Here is a 19,789-nt window from a genome sequence, read left to right as displayed (position 1 = left end):
TTCTATATCTAATTATATACTCCCTTCGTTTCACAAAGAGTGTCGTTCTGACATTTTTCACACAAATTAAAAAATAAGATAAAATGTCTCTTATATCCTTATTAATTTGCAGAAAATGACTCTTAAAATCATATTTATAATTAATTTTCTGAATTTATTAAGGTTAAAAATGGTATTTTATATTAAAAATTACATTGAAATTATAAAACGATATTCTTTTGAAACAAAAAAAGTGTCAAAACGACACTCTTTATGAAACGGAAAAAGTATTTAACATATAAGCACCAACTGACCAAGACATTTTTCTCTAATTAGGTTAAAAAAAATCCGACACTGTTATGGAATTTGATAACCACATTGGTGGATACTAAAATCTATAAGAGTTAAATATAGAATTTGGAGATCTATGTTATTATAATCCATAAAATTATTAACAAAAATCCAAAATCTTTAGTTCCAAGTTCCAACTCGTTCACAACTTTAACTCACAAATATTTCAAATAATTTAAAAGAAAAAACATTTAAAAAAAAAAAAGAATTCGAAAAGAGAAATGTATCTTTCGTTGACGAAGGGCGGCTGGGTTAGTTAGTTATTGACATTCAGCTATTAAATGTTTAAATTCAATAATACATTTCGTTGATGTGACTGAGTGTACGTATGCGTTTAATCAGTCAAATCTGTATCAACAAACACAAAAATCTCTCTTTTTCATACATTTTCTCTTCGCACCCTCTCTTGATTCCGTTCAACGCCTAGGCTAAAGTCAATCATCATCATCATCAGTTGCTTCTGATTGTTCCAGGTACTTAAATCCCATGTCCCCGTTTCTAAATTCCGGCGAAAGTCTTGAATTTTCCGGTTCGAATCACTCTGATCTCTGTTTATCTCTCCAGGGGATTTCGCAGTGTGTGTCTTAATCAGAAAAAATCACTCAGATCAGGGTTTTGTTGGTTTTCGTGAATTGGGTTTTACGCTGAGCCGTTGAAGTTGTGGCTGTGTGTGTTATCTTCATTAGAATCCAGTATTGTTGATCAGAGCGGATTGAAATTAGGATTTGCGTTTCAGAGAATTGGATTGTGAATTAAAGGTTTTTTTTTTTGCTATTGAGTGTTCGTGTAGATATTCATGTGTATAGATTCTTGTTTTAGAGCTTACGATGGGTTGCGTAAGTTCTAGGCATAGGCCTTTTAGGAGAAAGTCGACACTTAACGATTCATCGGATAAACGTTCCTCGCGGATTGATTCCTCGAGGATAGATGATTGGATCCAACCGGAAGGTGGGTTTGGTAGATCGAGTAGAAGAGGAGATGCTAAAGATAGGTTAATTGAATCCGAAATGTTTAGTTCCAGTAGGTTTTATGATCATCAGATTGGTAAGATACTGGAGAATCCTGAGATAGCTGATCATATGGATCGAGCTGTTCATGACCAGGAATCGAAAAGGGCCTCGAGTGTTGTTGTAAAACCAGATTTGGAGATTGATCCAAGTGTTATCAAACCGAAGCTAGATAGATGGAATAGCAGAGATTCCAAAGTTGGGCTGCTTGAATCCGAAAAGTTGAGTTCCAAAAGGTTGTCTGATCATCATCAGATTGAGAAGGAACCAGAGAATCATGAGAATGAAGATTCGGTTCAAGCTGTTCCTCAGGAAATGAGTAAGAATCCGAATGTTGTTGTTCCAAAGGACGCAGAGTTGAAGCAAGTATCATCAGGATGGCCGACTTGGCTAGTCTCTGTAGCTGCCGAGGCATTAGTGGATTGGGCTCCACGACGAGCAAGTACTTTCGAGAAACTGGAGAAAGTAAGTTTCTTTTGTTAACTCTCCTTTGGTTCAGATCCTAGTTTTTGTTTTAATAGAATCTGCTTTTTCATGGATGCAGATTGGCCAAGGAACATATAGCAGCGTCTACAGGGCTCGTGATCTTCTTCATAACAAGATTGTTGCGCTCAAAAAAGTCCGGTTTGATCTCAACGATATAGAAAGTGTCAAGTTTATGGCGAGAGAGATCATTGTAATGCGACGTCTTGACCATCCGAATGTCCTGAAATTAGAAGGATTGATCACTGCCCCTGTTTCATCGTCTCTCTACTTAGTTTTCGAGTACATGGATCATGATCTCTTAGGACTTTCTTCCCTACCCGGTGTCAAGTTTTCAGAGCCTCAGGTACTGCACACAAGTGCTTTGCTACCCTAACTTAGAAACTGTAGATTATTTTTCCGCGTCAAAATCCATCTCTTTGTATGTTTCTGCTGTATAGGTTAAATGTTACATGCGACAACTTCTAAGTGGGCTTGAACATTGTCACAGCCGCGGTGTTCTTCATCGGGATATAAAGGGCTCAAATCTACTGATTGACAGTAACGGAGTCTTGAAGATAGCAGATTTTGGGTTAGCTACATTTTTCGACCCTGCAAAAACTGGTCCATTGACTAGCCATGTTGTCACTCTTTGGTACCGACCACCAGAACTTTTGCTCGGAGCCTCTCATTACGGTGTTGGGGTTGATCTTTGGAGCACAGGTTGCATCTTAGGTGAATTGTATGCCGGTAAACCAATCCTACCTGGAAAAACTGAGGTACGCACATTCTTATAGATTTCATGCCCTCCAATTTCAGGTTGTGTCTTGTCTTGTTTGTTTCACCTAAAAGTGTGGCACATAATCTTTCCAGGTAGAACAGTTGCATAAAATATTCAAGCTATGCGGTTCACCAACAGAAAATTACTGGAGGAAACAGAAGTTACCATCTTCAGCTGGATTCAAGACCGCGATTCCTTATAGACGGAGATTATCAGAGATGTTTAAGGACTTTCCCGCGAGTGTTCTTTCGCTTTTAGAGACTTTGCTCTCCATAGATCCTGATCACCGGAGCTCTGCGAATTGTGCCCTTGAGAGTGAGGTAACTGGTTCTTGATGTATGTTTTACTCTGTTCTTGGTTTCAAGGAAGCCTCGTTACTCACATCACTCTGTTCTTTTTTTGCTTTTTATTTGCAGTACTTTAAAACCAAGCCGTTTGCTTGTGATCCATCTTATCTACCAAAATATCCTCCTAGTAAAGAGATTGATGCTAAATTGCGCGATGAAGCGAAAAGGCAACGACCCATGAGGGCGGAGAAACAAGAAAGGCAAGACTCTCACGCGAGAAGATCACACGAGAGAAAACTTGTCCCACCGATCAAAACAAATCACTCCCTATCAATGACAATGGAGGTAAGTAACTACAAAAGGTCCTAACTTTTAAGGTCGCAATGACAGCAATGGAGGTGTAACTGTAAAGGATAATACTCTCGTGGCAAATGCAGAAACCATACTTAGATCTGAAGAGCAGAAATGATACTTTCAAGTCGTTTAAGGAGGAGAGGAGTTCTCATGGCCCAATTCCTGATTATCTAAATACGCACACCAGAAACAATCAAACCGGTGGGAGAGTTTCACACTCGGGTCCGTTGATGAGCAACCGAAACATGGCTAAATCAACACTGCATGTGAAGGAGAATGCACCTCCTAGATACCCTCCTTCTAGAGTGAACCCGAAGATGTTAACGGGCTCGGTCTCCTCCAAAACATTATTAGATCAACCAGTCATGAATCGACGAGGAAGGGATCGAAGAGCATACAACAGAGCTGACACTATGGATAGTAGACACATGACAACACCAATTGACCCATCTTGGGTTAGTGAATGATCTCTGTTTTCTTTTTCTCCTGCTGCAGCAATTGGATTTTTTTACAAATAATGTTGTGTTTCTGTGTGTACAGTATAATCCTAGCGATAGCAAGATTTACATGTCGGGTCCATTGTTGGCTCAGCCAAGCAGAGTGGATCAGATGCTTGAAGAACATGACAGACAGCTTCAGGAATTTAGCAGACAAGCACAGAAGACACGAGAAGGCAAAACTGGCAAATGATAAAGCTAATCACGAAGAACAAAACGCTGAGCTTTTGTCTTTTAACTTCCAAACTACTGTAGAGCAGAAGAGTTGCTCAAAGGAAAAGGCAGAACCACTTGAGTCAGATGTCATATGAATCTGGTGATTCATGTATTTGGATTATACGATCTATTAATGGTCTTCATGGCTTAAGCCCCGATTGTTTGATTAGATTATTGTATTAATGAGTTGTCACTATAGTGTTTGATCTGTGTACATATGGAAATCTGTTCTTTATATAATTTATACAGATGTGATTGTTGCTATGGTAATGGTATAATGGTGATAATAAGATTAACCGACAATAATTACCAATTTTTACATTCTCCTAAATTCTGATTTAATCATCCACTTCTCTCAATAACTTGGGCAATTCAGTTTAATTATGTCGCAAAACCCAGCTCATACAAAAACGCTAAACATAAACATCAATTTTTTAAACGCTAAAAACAATAACACGTTGAGATGTAAAAAAAGAATTAACTGAAGATCAGAGTTCGAAGTCTTTCTCATACACAGCAGCTGTGTCAGAAGGTGTCCTAAGATTTATCTGATTTCTCATCATTTCTCCAGTATAAGTTGTTCAATTATTATCAAAACAAAATAAAACTGAATCAAAAACGTCGAACTTTTTCCATTAGATAAAAAAAAAATTCAAACCCGTGCATCAGGAAAACAAAAATACGAATTTTCAGGGGAAATTAAGAAAATCGTTTGAATCAGAAAGAACGTAGCGAGTTGAAATTTGTATTGATCATATGAATCAAAAGATCATCACCGATCTACAACTTTCATCACTTTCTCAAAAATAATAGAATTGATCAAGAACAAACAGAAAACATTGCAATCGAAAACATTAAAACAATTGATCGGCGACGAATATAAGATTGGCATCTTTGATCGGCGATATGGATTAGAAATCGAAATTGAAATATATATAGGAGATGAACTAGAAACCCTAAACCTAAAAGAATGTTAGGACACAAAAGTACAGTTTGAGCTTTGCTTAGATTCGGCCCATTTAGCAATGCCGTAGTTCGCGGGACCGGTTCCTATTTTATGTATGAGTTAATTTCCCATTTTGACTCATATTTTCTAATAATTTGAATAACAGCAAGTAAGTTTTTCAAATTTCTAAAAACTGTGACTTTCTTTCAATTTCTAGAGAGAAGCACGTCTTTTTCTCTCCCGCAACGCGATCGATAAGCGATGTCGTTGTTACACACTTTCAAAGAGACCTTGAAGCCATGTGGTACGCTCTCATCATCATTATCGTCATCGAGAATTTCATCGACCCAAGAATTGGAACAGCCGCCGACCAGAAAACCTCCCAAATCGTCTCTCTCGCAGCAGCTACTGCGTCTCGATGATTCATACTTCCTCTCCTTGAAGCACGAATCAAAAGCCGCAGAAACCCAGGTCGAAGATTCTAATTGTGGCGAAGATGATCACAAAAGAAATATCAAGTTTGAGGAAGAAGAAGATGAAGAAGATGAGAAACCGACTGAATTTGGGAGGCCCGGGTTAAGCCGGGCCGAATTTGACTATACCGGTCCTTATGAACCACTTGTGCTGTCTTCAATCGGAGAAATTCCGATCATACAGGTTATTTCCATACTGTCACATCTTTTTTCCGACCAAAGTCTTACCCTTTGCTCATGTCTTATAGAACCCAAGCGCTGATGTGTAATGATTCTTCTCGAAATATTTTGATCTTGCCTTGAGAATGTGTGGTTCATTGTGATTTGGTTTAGGTACCGGCTTCGATCAACTGTAGATTACTTGAGTATCAGCGAGAGGGCGTAAAGTTTTTGTATAATCTCTATAAAAACAACTATGGTGGCATTCTTGGCGATGACATGTGAGTTCTTTTTTCTTTTGTTCTTCAAAAATGTCACATTTTTATAAAAAAAACATGGATTTTCCTGTGACAGTAAGTCAGTAATTCCCCAATATAATTGTTTTTTTTTTTCACGCAATTGGCTCTGGTTAGTTTTCCTGAGAATGTTATTGTGTAGTACTATAGCTGTGATAATTTATGTTTGATGGAAATGGAACTCTGATAATCAGTTGTGTGACTCAGGGGATTAGGCAAGACGATTCAGACAATTGCATTTCTTGCGGGAGTGTATGGAAAAGACGGTGACTCTGGTGATACATCTATTTTAGAGTCTGAAAAGGGTCCTGTACTAATAATCTGTCCATCTTCGGTTATCCACAACTGGGAGAGTGAGTTTTCTAGATGGGCGAGTTTCTTCAAGGTTTCTGTGTACCACGGAGCAAATCGAGATATGATTCTGGAGAAACTCAATGCAGGGGGTGTTGAGGTACTCGTAACCAGCTTTGATACCTTTAGAATTCAAGGCCCTGTTTTGTCTGGGATTAATTGGGAGATAGTGATTGCTGATGAGGCACACCGGTTAAAGAATGAAAAGTCGAAACTTTATGAGGCATGCCTTGTGATCAAAACGAAGAAAAGGATTGGTCTGACTGGGACAGTTATGCAGAACAAGATGAGTGAGCTATTCAACCTTTTTGAGTGGGTAGCACCGGGATCACTAGGTACTCGTGAGCATTTCCGAGAGTTCTATGATGAACCGCTAAAGCAAGGGCAGAGAGCAACCGCTCCAGTAAGATTTGTTCAGATTGCAGATAAGAGGAAACAGCATTTGGTCAGTGTTCTTCGTAAGTATATGTTGAGGAGGACAAAGGAGGAAACCATAGGGCATCTGATGATGGGGAAAGAAGATAACGTAGTCTTCTGTCAAATGAGCGAAGTGCAGAAACGGGTGTACCAGAGAATGTTGCAACTCCCAGAAATTCAATGCCTTGTGAATAAGGACAATCCGTGTGCTTGTGGAAGCCCGCTTAAGCAATCACAATGCTGCAGAAGGATTGTTCCTGAGGGAACTATCTGGAGTTACCTTCATAGAGACAACCACGACGGTTGTGATTCTTGTCCTTTCTGCTTGGTGCTTCCATGCCTTCTGAAACTTCAGCAGATTAGCAATCATCTGGAGCTCATTAAACCGAACCCAAAAGATGAGCCAGAGAAACAGAAGAAGGACGCTGAGTTTGTATCTGCCGTGTTTGGGACGGACATTGATCTCGTTGGAGGTGTTTCCGCAAGCGAAAGCTTCATGGACCTTAGTGATGTTAAACATTGTGGGAAAATGAGAGCTTTAGAGAAGTTAATGGCTTCTTGGCTTTCAAAGGGTGATAAGATACTTCTCTTCAGTTACTCTGTCAGGTTAGTTTTTCAAATTTCATTTCGGGTTTAGATGAATGTAGGAGGAATACTTGTCGTTTACAGACTTTTTATCCACTGAATTACAGGATGCTGGACATACTGGAGAAGTTTCTGATTAGAAAAGGTTATAGTTTTGCAAGACTTGATGGTTCTACTCCGACTAATCTGCGACAGTCTCTTGTAGATGATTTCAATGCGAGTCCTAGCAAACAGGTTTCTAACCTAACCCTATTCGAAAGAGATCCGCTTTCTTCTTAGCTACATCTGATGTGCGACTTAAATGTGTTGCAGGTTTTTCTGATATCAACTAGAGCTGGTGGGTTGGGACTAAACCTAGTGAGTGCGAACCGTGTGGTTATATTTGATCCAAATTGGAACCCGTCTCATGACTTGCAAGCACAAGATAGGTCATTTCGGTATGGACAGAAACGTCATGTGGTGGTTTTTCGTTTGTTGGCTGCTGGTTCCCTTGAGGAACTAGTTTATACAAGACAAGTATACAAACAACAGCTTTCGAACATTGCAGTTGCCGGGAAAATGGAGACGAGGTACTTTGAAGGCGTCCAGGTAACATATAAACAAACAATCTTAATCTGTTAGTTTCATCGAAGAGTCTGTTTTCTCTTCTAATGTTTTTGTACGTCTTATGATCAGGACTGTAAAGAGTTTCAAGGCGAGCTATTCGGGATTTCAAATCTTTTCCGTGATCTCTCTGATAAGCTCTTCACTAGCGAGATTGTTGAGTCGCATAAGGATAGTAACATTCATGAGATTTCAGAAGCTGAAGAAGATGAAGAGGTCTTTTGCTTTTCGAAACCCGAAATAGAGGAACCTACTCTTAGAGACTTGGGTAAGAATAAGACTGATTCTGTGCTAACTCTTCTTATACATATAGAGATAATTTATGATTAGTCTTATAAATCTTTGCTCGGACTTGTTTTTGGACTATGAATAGGCATTGTGTATGCACATCGAAATGAAGACATCATCAACGGTGGAGGGACAACAACATCAACATCAACATCAACATCTCAGAGGTTAAATGGAGACGGTAACAGCAGTGAGAACTTACAGTGTGTGGAACGAAGGAAGAAGAAGATAAAAAGCTGTAGCGAAGAGAAGGATATGTTTTTCTCAAACAGGGAACAAAAAAGAGAGAAGTATAAGATGTTAGCGGCGTTTAAAGGCATGGCGATATTAGAGTTTAGTAGATGGATATTGTCAGCTTCTCCATTTGACAGAGAGATGCTACTTCAAGACTTTTTAGAAAGAGTCAATTAACAATACCAGATTTCTTGATGTAGATTTGGCTAGTCAATTGTATATAGATAAGCTTACAAGATGCACACATTTGTTCTTACTTCTTACATATCAGAAGGAAACCAACAAAATTGTACATAGAGCTGACTGGCTACCTTCTCTGTGCCATGAATCTTGAAACTGGTTTTGATGGTTGAGACCCTGAAGACTGCTTACATATAAAAAAAACAAACAAAAAGATGCAATAAGAATCGTGGTTCCTGCATTGGGAGTGTTGTGTTGTTTGAGTGGTAGAAAAGTACCTGCATTTGGCGGTGTGTGTTGGTTTGTAGATTATGGTCATGCTCTACGATCAATCCAGTAAAAGCCTGCACGATTTGGTTCAAATACATAACGAGCTTAAAGGACAATCAGATCTACCTGAACAACTATAACACTAAGAAATGCTTGAGCGGAAAATATATTTAACCTTGTTAGTCTCAGACTTTGGCTCCGGTTTCTGTATAGGTGACTGCACCAAAAACAAAATTGACATGATGATTTGTGAGATGTTTGTTAAAGGTTAAGTTTTGTTGTAGAAAGATGAGCATTATGCAGGGCCGCATTAGTTTGATTTCGAATGCACAGGTGATCTAACTGGATTCCAAGTATAGCTTATAGTATAAGATCCAAATACCTCAATCTTTTGTTGACCTACAACATTGGTCTTTGGCTTTGCTCTGGAAACAGCGGAGGTCGCTTGAAAGTCTCTCCATGTTCCAGCGTTTTGCTGGGGAATTCCGCCACGTGTTTGATCTTCTAGTAATAAACGAAAATAGATGTTGGTTAGAGAATGTTTTCAAGAAGATGATTCAACCTGTAATATTAATTTGACAATGAAGTTTACTTTTCTGATATCTCAAATGCTTTAGATAAAAAAAAACTAACCTTTGGGGAGATATTGTGTCTTTGGTCCGATACACTGCTGTAATACAACAACAGGCAACATCTGAGAAAAAGCTGTAAAACGCTAATGAAAGAAGAGAAGAAGATCACAATTAAAGGTTTTTTCTTACATTCAATAGATCATCTATGTCTTTGTATGGCTGTTTCTCAGGTAACACTTCAATAACTTTGCCTTTGCTTCTTGGCTGGATTAACACTTAATGTAAGTAAACATTGGCAAAAAAAACGATTAACTTATAAACATGAATACAAATGTGAAATTTCTATGGAAGGTTACCTCTGAATATCTCGGTTCGCGAATGGAAGAGCTATGGCCCGAGGCTTTCTTAGGAACAGATACGCCAGTTTCTTGTTCCATGAACTTATTGTGGTCTGTCTCACCTCTAATTCCTTTTACCATATCGTGCTCGCTCTCCTCCTCGATTTCTATTGGAGAATCATGTTTTTCATCTCTATCGTCCCCATCTTCACCCTCCTGCTCCTCTTCCATTTCAAGTTCATTCAACCTGGACATGATTCGTGCAAATTCATCGTCTTCAACTTCACCGACTGCAGTCTCTCCTCCTGGAAGATCAGAAGGCTCTTTTGCACCTGACTGAAGCACAGTAGGAGAAGAATCTTCTTCTACATAGTCTTCTCTTATCTCAATAAGTCCTTCCTATTAAAAAACGAAAAGACGGTTTAAGATGCATATAAAGATAAGGCACACAGAATGAACACATTAACCACTCTACCGCTGCTTCTGAAGCAGTCGCAGTGAAGAATGAAGCCTCCGTTTGAAAATCTTCAATTTCAGCTTTCAGAGAACGAATTTGAGACTGTAAAGTCTTGTCTCTTCTACTCAGAACGCCAATGGTTTGTTTCGATGTTCTATCAGCATAATAATTCTCTCCCAGCAACACCTATTTGAATCACAAAAAGAATCCTTTGCTTGAGATTAAATTAATGAAAAAATTTACACTAGCCTCTATGTGTTACTGGATAAAATCATCATGAATACCTACCTTAAACTCGTTGGTGTGGATCAATCGACCTGGGAAAAATGCCAATTTACCTAATGGAACCTGTGAGAGCAAAGCAGAAGCCACCGAACAAAGCATCAGACGCATATAATATTGAAAAGGGAACGAATTTAGAATTATTGAATGGATGAAAACTCGCCATAACGTTGTGATGGAGCTGATCGGGGAGCTTCGCGACGAGATTGATGAGATTGGCGTTTTCATCGACGAATTGTTGAAGACGATTCATCGCTTCTCGCTTCTCTCCGATTTTCTCCTCCACGTAAATTGCTGCTTTCCGTGCCTCCTCTTCTGAGAACAACGATGCTATTGGCGTCACTGTTCCTTTCGTCGGCGGCTCCATTCCGGCAAGGGTTTAAGCACGACGGTTGCAGGAATAAAAAAAAAGAACAGAAGAAAAAATCGAGAGGGAAGCGAAAACGATTTTACATTAAAAGGCTCTAACTTATAGTGAACTTGATGGGCCGATTTATTATGGCCCAATTTGTAAAATATGATGTTTTCCGAAAATAAAGATTCTCCAGTGTAATAAAACTGTAGGTAGTAGATTCATCACCGTATGTAAAATTGTGATCTGCCACCAGTGTTTAATTTGTAGGCTACCCAAACTGACAAATGTTAAAGTCTAATAATTTTGATTTCTTCTTTACTAATCTTGATTATTTAAGAATTATGAAGCATAATATGTTATTACAACACACATATGTCACATACTCACATGTAATGATGCAAATGGGTTGGCAAGTAGAGGCTTAAGCACACACGAGAAGAAGGTCGACATGTGCGACGTTTTAATTCATTACTCCTTTGGATCCAAATCCGTTTTATTCCATAGCTTTGCAACCTCGCTATCAAAAATTGTATCATCATCATATATATATTTGACGATAATGCATCATTTATTACAACGCTAAATCATTTTTGTAAAATTAAAGCAAAGATAGCGTAACAAAAAAGTACATAATTTCGCTGCCTTTTACTAATTATAAGTAAGCTTTAATAACTTACCACCCAAAATAACACTAATTAAAATAAATTTTTAACTTATAGAAACTATTATTTTAATAGATTAGATGGATTTATAAATAAATGTGTAAAAAATTGCCTTTGAATAATAATAGCCACATCAAAACAGTTTACAAATTTATTAGTTTAGAAATATATGTAAAAAGTATGCTTTGGTCAAATGAAAAAAGAAAGTGAATAAGAGGAAAAACGAAATCCAAAATCAGTAAGTGATTGATTAGGAGGAACAAAGAAAGAGGTTGGGCTGAAGAATTTTACGATATTTTAGTCTAACCAAAAAAAAAAAGAAAATTATTAATCAATAAAAAAAGGTAAAGAAATTTCTCTCCGTTTTCTTCGTCCGCCTTCATTCTTCTTTCTCTCTCCATCGGCACCGAACCAAAACAAAGAAGGCAGAAGAAAACCCATCAAAGAGCGACGTAGATATATATATATATATATAGAGAGAGAGAGGTTCTAAGTTTTTTTTGTTATCTTTTTGTTTCTCTCTGTTCCGTGAAGCAGAGATCACTGTATCACCAATCAAACAATGCCTGCTTTGAAGAGCTTTTCCGCCGCCGAGGAAGAAGACGACCAACTGTGTCCGAACCCAGAAGCCGACCGATATAAGTCGGAAGCTGAGGAGGAGGAAGAAGAAGATCCGGACCAAATGGATGAGAAGGACGAAGATGATAACGAAGGTGGGGATGAGGAAGTCGAAGATGACGTGACACGTGACGAAGAGGAAGAAGAAGAAGTAGAAGCAGAGGATGAGGAAGCGTTAGATGAAGAAGGTAAGGATTTCGTTTCTACTTGCTTATACTCGTGGATACTTGTGTGGGATGTGGAATCAGTCAATGCTTGAATATCTAACGTGAAAGTGATCGAATTCTTTGATTGGTATCTTATTTTTTTTTCAGATTCTAAGGAAAGAAGTCAATCTTCTACATCAGAAGAGCTATCAGAATCAGAGTAATCATTCTCTTCCTTTGGCTGCTCGTTTCTCTGTTCCACATTCTTACCTCAGATTTGACTTTTCTGATTATCGGCTTCACTGTTCTGTTTGATGGGTTTGAAGCGGAATCAGTGCTCTCTGATGCCCTTAGTTTTACATTCTAGACATTCGTGTTTCGTTTCATTGATCTGATGCATTGTATGGTTCTTGCTTGCATGGTATAATTACTGTCGTGTTTTTTTTTTCTCAAACATCACAAATTTTATAGTTCAAGTGGGACTGTGCTTAGGTTTGATCTGTAGTAGGTGAGTATGAAGTTGTTAAGCTTCAAGCTTTCTGAGTATCTTTTAGCTTAACAGAAGTTTTTGACTGAGACTGACTTCTTACAGTAGGCAATGGTAGTTGATGATCGCTGAATTTCTTACAAAGTCTTGATTTTTTCTTGCAGATATATGGATATTGAGCTAGGGGATATCCGTAGGGACGTGCAGTGTCCGATATGTTTAGGTACTTACTCTTCTGCACATTTATATTTCAAAGCCAATCAGCTTTGATTGCTCTTGCCAACATATTATTGTGAGTGTTGACTATCTACGAGGAAAACCAGCTTCCAGCTACTTTCATCAACCAACATAAATGTGGACTTCGGTTTGATGAATCTGGCATTGAACAAGTTTGCAATAAATTGTTCTTGGATTGCCAGCTTTTCCCATGATCCTGAATAGATATTCACTCTGTATTTCGTTAGCTTTATGCTTTAATAAATTCGACTGATTCGAGCACTGGTTTTCATTTTCCAGGAATTATAAAGAAAACAAGGACTGTCATGGAATGTCTCCACCGGTTTTGCCGAGAGTGCATTGATAAGTCAATGAGATTGGGGTATACCTTCCAGTTACATATTTAGCATTATTTAGGGAGCCTATTGTAAAGCTTTGTTCTGGGTTTTATTAACTGGCAAATTCATTTTCAGGAACAATGAATGTCCTGCTTGCAGAAAACATTGTGCAAGCCGACGTTCTTTAAGAGACGACCCAAAATTTGATGCCTTTATTGCAGCTTTATTCAAAAATATTGATAGATTCGAGGAGGAGGTGAAGCTTCTACATTTTTCTTTTTCCCCTTAATCATCTTAGATTTTAGAGAGAAGCGTTGCTTATGAGAGGTTACTGTTGTCATATATGCTTTTCAATTTTGCTCAGGAGTTGGCTTGTCATGAAGATGAGTTGGCTCGTAGAAAGCAGGTCAGAAACCCGAGGCAATGCCTCTCATGTAACATAAGGCACTCACTCAAGTACATTTAATGCTTCTATTGCAATTTGTGATTTTACCCTTTTCAACTGATATCTATGTCTGTTTTGTAGATTCAAGTATCTATAGCCCAAGTATCCCAACGACAATCTGAGGCCCTTGTGAAAAGAAGGTCTTTTGGTAAAGATGCAGGGGTCTTACCGAGACCACAACGTATAGGTAGTGGCTCCAGAAGAAGAAGGAACTACAGAAACATGGAACAAAATACACCAGAAGCCGATGATGATGATGATGATAATAACAACAGAGGCAAAGATTCTTCTTCAGATGAGCCTTGTGCTGAAATACTGCTGAGAAAACGGAAAAGGCGCTCTACAACTCGTTCTACAGCTCACCCTTCTTCTTCATGTCAAAACAACAACGATATCTGCGCTAATAAGGGCACAGAGGAGGCCCATCATAGAGACAGCAGAGGAATATCACCTGGGCTTGTTTGGAACCCGGAAATACTTGCATGGGGAAGAGGCGGTACAAGGAGTAACACAAGGCAAGGGAATAATAACCAAGGAGCTAGTAGTAAGAGTGTTAGGAATGCTCGGTTGAATAGACTTGTGGAATATCTCGGTAGCTTAGAGAGTAACAGTGGCGAGGTAACAAAAGAAAATGCTTTTCCTTGACCGTGTTTTACAGATTATAGATTATAAAATGTCAGTGTTTGGTTTGTAAGAACTTAAATCTGCTCTGCAGTTGGATATTCATCTTAAGCTTATCTCGCTGGATACAAAATGTATACCAAACTTACCTCAGCCATATCTCTGTTGCCGACCCACTTTGCTAGTCAAACAGCTTCGCAAAGTGAGTTCTCAATGTCTTTCTTCCTATATGGTATTATAAGTTTGCAGTCTCCGTTTGTGGAGCTGGGAGTAAAAACAATTTTTTTTTTGCAATAACATGGATCTTGATACTTGTGTTATCTGAATGTTAAACAGTATGTTGCACTCCAGATGCAATTGAAGACTGAAGAGGTTGAATTGCTGGTATCTAAAGAAGATGATAGGGCAATTGAGGGTAAGACCTCATCGTCATCAACAGAGAGGCTGCAAAGTATTCAAGATGATGAAACCTTGGCAAAGCTAAGAGTTGATTGCATTTCAAGCCATGGATATTTGGTACGGTCACTATTACTAGTGTCTACTATTCATCTAATCTAGAAATCCCATCTCTCAACGTGATGCCTTCTGAAACTTTTCCTTGTTTGATTTCTTTCAGATGGTAGTGTGCCGGCAAAAGCAAATCGGGTAGAAGCATAGAAGGTGGAAGCAATTGATTCGAACAGTGTAATATATGAATGAATTCGCCTATGCTCTAGATTGTTTTCTGTTTTTTAGTTTTTAAAATAAATTATATAATCAAATTCTATTAGAATCATGAGACTCAAAATGAGTATCTTACAACTGCACATAGTCTTCTACATAGACTTTTTCTGAATTACTTATACAGAGACTTTACTGAAAACTAAGGAAATAAAATAACTACAAATCAATGGAGAATCAACATAGGCGATGATGAACGATGATGGGTCGATCGATCATCTTAATTGAGTATCTTTGATTGGTCAAAACATCTTGATTGAGTATATCAAACTATCTCATCTGACCAGCCGAAGCGCTACTAGCTGCAGACACTGTTGGTCGAGCAATAATTGTTCTTCTCTCGGTTCTTTTGATCACTCTAAGATTGGGTGATTTTGGTTTTGTGATCTCCTTGTTGGACCTGTGTGTGACATGAAGTTTTTAATCAATAATAGGTTACTAAAAAGAACGAAGATCAGTGCTTATGAATGGGAACTTACTTCTGTGGTAAGAAGGGTTTGTTGAAGTTAGGTACAGGTCTAGCATGAGGAACCATCGTCTTTCTCATTTGCTTCAGAAACCTCTCTTCCTCCACCTGACAAAAGTTTTATTATTACTACATTTGAGCAAAGTTTGTTAGACATGATTACAAGTTAAGCGTGCGTTTCCATACCATTTTCGCAGCTTCACTCTCTTCACGGTATCTCTTGTACTGATTCTCCTTCTCTTTAATCTGGTGTCAAATAGAATACTAATTTGTCAACTCAGAGGTTACGTAAGCACTTTTTATTATATGTTGAAATGATTGGGAAAACCTTACTTTCTGATCAAAGTCTGCTCGCTCAACAGCTCGATGCTCTACATGGAGGTTGAACTCCTGAATCTCTGTGAGGGGCTTTCGTACTTTTTCTGGAATCGGGATTGGATCCCTGTGTTCAAGCTATTGTGAGCTTTTTGAAAACGCTGATAAAAGTGTCTGCAGATTTTTTTTAAAAAAAGGCAAAAGGACAGATGTGGTCACTTACTCTTTTATAACTGGTTGTGCTTTGAAGAACCGCTTCTGGGCTTCTTCTCTCTCCATTCTCATCCTCTCTTCCATTTCTCTTCGCATTTCTTCTTCGTGCCTCACTAAACTCTCTAACTGGAACGGTTCGGGCTTTGTACATTGCTTAGGTTCTGGTTTTGGTGGTACCTGAGAGTTTAGAACACAACACGTAAGATTTCCATCCATCTCTTTTTTCGTAACTCAAAAACCAAAGCAAGGAAAGGAATTGCATACCACGGGATAGTCGGTTGTGAAAGGATATGGGTTTGCTTTTGGAACCCTGGCCCTTTCATCTCCTATCAGTTTCTGTGTGACTTCCATTACAAACCTTTTCTCTTTTTCAGCGCCTCGTTCCTGGATGCCACAAAGTAATTTTAAAAGAACGGTCAGTTAACATTAGTGGCTAGTCAAGTCACTTTTGACTTCAAAGAAGTTGTTCGTCGTATACATACTTCTGTCCTTAGATTGAAGGGGTTTGGAGCAGTGTTCCTTGGTAGAGGCTTTTCATGGCAAGATTCAGAGTGCAATGAGAGCTGAAAAGAAGAAGTTGTGTCAATGACGACGATATCCAGTGGAGCATAACTATAGATAAAGCAGGTTCTGATAGTTGAAATATACCTTGTCAAATATATCGAAGACTGAATTTGGTCGGGATATCCTCTCATCTGTCGCAAAGTGAAACTCTTGAGGTATGGTTATGTGCTTCTTGCTGTTGCAAAAGATGCCCATCTCTCCCTTACTCTCAAATATCTGGATTGGTTTATGTGATACCAAGTTAGATCAAGAGAGAGATAAATGAAGTAGATAGTAGTAACTACACCACTTGAGTAATACCTTCTTGTTCAAAGGTTTTGCTTTGAACTTTGGTGCCTTCTCGAGTTCCTCTTGCTCAAGTTCTGCAGTAGTTTTTGCTTTAGTAGGGCGAGCTCTTAGCATTGTTTGGAGCACAGGGCTCTTTGGCGCAGTAAGGTGAGGCCTCCAATCATCATGCTGCTTGCGAGGAAAACAGAGGCATATCAGATGGCATGAAACGAGCTAACCAAATGTTTATGCATATACAATCTGCGGGTAAAGATACATACCTGCTTAGACACTTCTGTTGAAGCTATTGACGATGTCTCTGCATGTTGGCCAGCCCTAGCCATTGTTTCAAGATGAAATTCCTGCAACGGCAAGACATGAGCCCCTTATAGATCAAATAACAGGTTCGTTTCTAAAGTGATGTTACTCTCTCCTGGGGTGTCTACCTGAAATTCTGGCAGATGTGGTGTGCTTCTTTGTGGCGCAGGCAAAGCTGGAGCTGCCAAAATCTGTATCAAATAAGAAAACGCATTGTTTTCGAATTTGATTTCTCTTTCTTAAGGCTAGATATATACCACAGTGTAACCAAATGCATTTACCTTCTTGTTCACAGGTCGAGCTTTAAACTTGGGAATCTTTGCCAACATCTCTTCCTCAAGCTCTGCACTGCTCTTTACTCTTAAAGGGCGAGCTCGTTGGGATGTCACAAATTCAGGCTCCTTCGGTCTTGTCAGTGTCAGCTTAGTTCGGTTCTGGAAAAGGAAACAGCAGCATCCTGAAAGTTAATTGAAGAGATTCCAAGAAAAGAATCAGAGAAACTATCAAGAGATAATTTATTTACCTGTGGAAGAGAAGTATTGGCATGAGGCAGTGACAAGTCTCGCGTGCTTGTTTGGAACTTTTTCATCAGTTCAGCAGTTGAAATGAAAGGTGTAATTTGCTCACGGACATAAACCTTAAGAGTGGACACAAGAGTTGAGAACCAGGGTCTGACAGAAAATTTATATAAGCATCCATGAAGCAGAACGCACCTTTCTGTTCTCCTTCTGAGTTTGCTTAGTAACTGAAGGCCATACGTTGAAACCGGTATTAACGAGACCTTGCCTTGTCTTGTGGATCAGAGTTGTTGGTTTTGGATTGAGAATCTAGATAAATCAATGATGAGGAAACAGTTTCAGTCATGCACTGAAATATGGAGGAAGCTTGCTGATATTGAATTTTTTTTGGCTCACCTGTCTTGATTTTCCATCGTCTAGCTTTTGTCTTTTGATGGCTTGATTTTCCTGAATCAGATTGGTTGTGGCAGCTATGTTTTTAACACTTGTTTCCCTGCAGTGAGGCATCAACACATAAGAAAACGATTATCAGAGGAACGTGCAACCGGATTTGTGTATTAGAATGGTTATTAAGTGTCAGCCACCTTTTAACACTTTTCTGATGAGTTCCTTTCGATTGAGACGACTGTGACTGGTGTTTTGGCCTAAGTGCAGATGGATTCCTCAGCAGGCTAGCTATCTTTCTAGCAGTTTGCTGTTTCTTAAGGTCCATTGACTTTCCTCCTTGAGATAACTGCAGTGGTGGTTTGGGTGTGCAGGCTTCTGTGTTAGGAGGAGGAATGTTCTCCTTGTTTTCTATCTGCTCAGTCGTCTTGTCCTTGAGGATGCTGTTGAATGAACAAGAAGAAAGAGTATTAGAACACCTTCTCATCTCACTTAACGTAATTCTAATCTCCCGGATAACGATAAATAACCTTGCATCTACGTCCTTGGAATTGTTGTGAGATGGCTTAATTTTGCTTGCTTCAATAGGACGAACTTCTTCTTTCTTGGCCTCAGAGATATTAGGCTCCGGCTGTGAAGAAATATTTGCAGCTACTGGTTCTGATGGCTCTTTATCCTGGAAGATGCGCATATTCAGAAAGAATAAAAGCTGAATCTCAAGCAATAATTTCCTGCTTGTAATCTATAAAGCATTGTTGATTGAAGAAGAACCTTTGCGGGTTTATCTTCTTCTTCTTCTTCATTGAAGTTGCACATGGTCTCTACCTTGAATGATCTCCTTGCTTTGATTTTAGGAACCGAAGCTGCACACAAAAGGAAAAGTTGAATACAACTTTGAACATAAAGTCAGCTTGATTCTGCGCACAAAGACGAATTTTTTTAATTGAGAGATTTCTATTAATGTGCAATCCCTAATTCCGCTTCTCAGAACAGAATTCAGAAAACCCTAATCATCACCCGACGACATGAAATTCACGAAACTGAAACCAAATCAGAATTCCAAACTACAAATCTGAAACCTAGGAATCAGAAATCAAACACACACAAAAGAAAAGAGCAAAGAAACTGACGAGAAGGAGCGCAGCTTAACGCCGATTGAAACCAGAGCTCCGCTCGGCGAGCCTCATCCTCCGTCTCTCCGTGAACGAAATCGAACCATCTCGGCGCTAAGAACTCATACGTCTCGTCAATCATCGCCGTCGCGACACTACTGTTTGATTCCTCCGCGGAGGCCGTTGTTCCTTCCATGCTAAATCACAATGCCGAATCGAGACACGAACTAGGGGAGGGAGAGTGAGAGAGAGAGACAATTGAAGAGAATCTGGATGGAATTAGGGTTCTTTCTTGGTTCCTTCTTTTCAGAGGGAATGGTGTCTGTAAGAGATCAGAATAAAAAAAAGAAGAAGAAGGATTTCGCAACGGTCATAAGAAATTTGAATGTAGAGGAGTGTGTTTACTTACTTACTCTTAACGGCCTTATTTTTTCCTTTTTTTGTTCCTGCATCCGTCTCTTATCTCTAACGGCTATATTTTCTAGCCAATTGTTACTTCTTCTCTACCTTGAAACCGTGTCGTTTTGATGCTTATTTTCCCTTGCTTAACGGTGTCGTTTTATCACCATGTTTTACTGATAGACGTTTTAACGTTTGAATCCAAACTAAAAACGTCGGAAAATCTCACGCTCAAATCAA

General features: G+C 38.9%; 5 protein-coding genes and 2 non-coding genes across 10 annotated transcripts; 3 read left to right on the top strand and 4 right to left on the bottom strand.

The window, feature by feature from the left end:
* The first annotated feature begins 652 nt into the window (after nucleotides 1-652).
* On the top strand, nucleotides 653-4,234 carry LOC18994492 (probable serine/threonine-protein kinase At1g54610). The gene is made up of 8 exons (XM_006418145.2): nucleotides 653-803; nucleotides 895-1,802; nucleotides 1,882-2,166; nucleotides 2,261-2,578; nucleotides 2,673-2,900; nucleotides 2,997-3,212; nucleotides 3,305-3,676; nucleotides 3,762-4,234. Exons 2-8 carry the CDS (start codon nucleotides 1,158-1,160, stop codon nucleotides 3,909-3,911), a joined length of 2,214 nt encoding a protein of 737 aa, XP_006418208.1. The 5' UTR covers nucleotides 653-803; nucleotides 895-1,157; the 3' UTR covers nucleotides 3,912-4,234.
* Nucleotides 4,235-4,415: 181 nt separating this feature from the next.
* On the bottom strand, nucleotides 4,416-4,505 carry LOC112084255. Its single transcript, XR_002898211.1, has one exon. It is a non-coding gene; the product is annotated as a small nucleolar RNA snoR31/Z110/Z27 (small nucleolar RNA).
* Nucleotides 4,506-4,644: 139 nt separating this feature from the next.
* Nucleotides 4,645-4,738, bottom strand: LOC112084256. Its single transcript, XR_002898212.1, has one exon. It is a non-coding gene; the product is annotated as a small nucleolar RNA R32/R81/Z41 (small nucleolar RNA).
* A 177-nt stretch (nucleotides 4,739-4,915) lies between these two features.
* LOC18994491 (switch 2) lies at nucleotides 4,916-8,557 on the top strand. Its single transcript, XM_006418144.2, has 8 exons — nucleotides 4,916-4,993; nucleotides 5,098-5,537; nucleotides 5,687-5,793; nucleotides 6,016-7,182; nucleotides 7,269-7,395; nucleotides 7,474-7,749; nucleotides 7,837-8,032; nucleotides 8,138-8,557. The coding sequence occupies exons 2-8, from the start codon at nucleotides 5,142-5,144 to the stop codon at nucleotides 8,461-8,463; spliced, it is 2,595 nt and encodes an 864-aa protein (XP_006418207.1). The 5' UTR covers nucleotides 4,916-4,993; nucleotides 5,098-5,141; the 3' UTR covers nucleotides 8,464-8,557.
* Nucleotides 8,516-10,816, bottom strand: LOC18994490 (RNA polymerase II subunit 5-mediating protein homolog). 4 transcript variants are annotated; one of them, XM_024153057.1, is made up of 10 exons: nucleotides 10,549-10,816; nucleotides 10,392-10,451; nucleotides 10,122-10,289; nucleotides 9,665-10,045; nucleotides 9,498-9,572; nucleotides 9,370-9,406; nucleotides 9,119-9,240; nucleotides 8,912-8,953; nucleotides 8,745-8,810; nucleotides 8,516-8,650 (listed from the first exon to the last, which is right to left on the bottom strand). In XM_024153057.1, the coding sequence occupies exons 1-10, from the start codon at nucleotides 10,750-10,752 to the stop codon at nucleotides 8,594-8,596; spliced, it is 1,212 nt and encodes a 403-aa protein (XP_024008825.1). In that variant the 5' UTR covers nucleotides 10,753-10,816; the 3' UTR covers nucleotides 8,516-8,593. The 4 variants fall into 4 exon arrangements, with proteins under 4 accessions (XP_024008825.1, XP_024008826.1, XP_024008827.1 ...); XM_024153058.1 differs by having other exon boundaries at nucleotides 9,119-9,237; XM_024153059.1 differs by having other exon boundaries at nucleotides 9,370-9,403.
* Nucleotides 10,817-11,760: 944 nt separating this feature from the next.
* Nucleotides 11,761-15,066, top strand: LOC18994489 (putative E3 ubiquitin-protein ligase RING1b). The gene is made up of 10 exons (XM_006418142.2): nucleotides 11,761-12,208; nucleotides 12,335-12,386; nucleotides 12,818-12,876; nucleotides 13,170-13,251; nucleotides 13,343-13,463; nucleotides 13,572-13,613; nucleotides 13,734-14,270; nucleotides 14,368-14,475; nucleotides 14,610-14,789; nucleotides 14,890-15,066. The coding sequence occupies exons 1-10, from the start codon at nucleotides 11,965-11,967 to the stop codon at nucleotides 14,920-14,922; spliced, it is 1,458 nt and encodes a 485-aa protein (XP_006418205.1). The 5' UTR covers nucleotides 11,761-11,964; the 3' UTR covers nucleotides 14,923-15,066.
* Nucleotides 15,067-15,171: 105 nt separating this feature from the next.
* On the bottom strand, nucleotides 15,172-19,537 carry LOC18994488 (protein TPX2). Its single transcript, XM_006418141.2, has 19 exons — nucleotides 19,169-19,537; nucleotides 18,810-18,901; nucleotides 18,569-18,714; nucleotides 18,239-18,481; nucleotides 18,051-18,147; nucleotides 17,850-17,963; nucleotides 17,660-17,773; nucleotides 17,418-17,570; nucleotides 17,265-17,327; nucleotides 17,100-17,180; nucleotides 16,852-17,007; nucleotides 16,636-16,767; nucleotides 16,470-16,550; nucleotides 16,252-16,371; nucleotides 15,998-16,164; nucleotides 15,793-15,901; nucleotides 15,646-15,705; nucleotides 15,473-15,567; nucleotides 15,172-15,393 (listed from the first exon to the last, which is right to left on the bottom strand). The coding sequence occupies exons 1-19, from the start codon at nucleotides 19,344-19,346 to the stop codon at nucleotides 15,264-15,266; spliced, it is 2,331 nt and encodes a 776-aa protein (XP_006418204.1). The 5' UTR covers nucleotides 19,347-19,537; the 3' UTR covers nucleotides 15,172-15,263.
* Between the last annotated feature and the right edge of the window lie 252 nt (nucleotides 19,538-19,789).

Source organism: Eutrema salsugineum, unplaced genomic scaffold (genome assembly GCF_000478725.1).
Source record: "Eutrema salsugineum unplaced genomic scaffold, Eutsalg1_0 scaffold_5, whole genome shotgun sequence".
In the NCBI taxonomy this organism is placed as follows: Eukaryota; Viridiplantae; Streptophyta; class Magnoliopsida; order Brassicales; family Brassicaceae; genus Eutrema; species Eutrema salsugineum.
The sequence above is the reverse complement of the archived record's forward strand: the minus strand, read 5'-3'. Positions and strand labels throughout refer to the sequence as shown.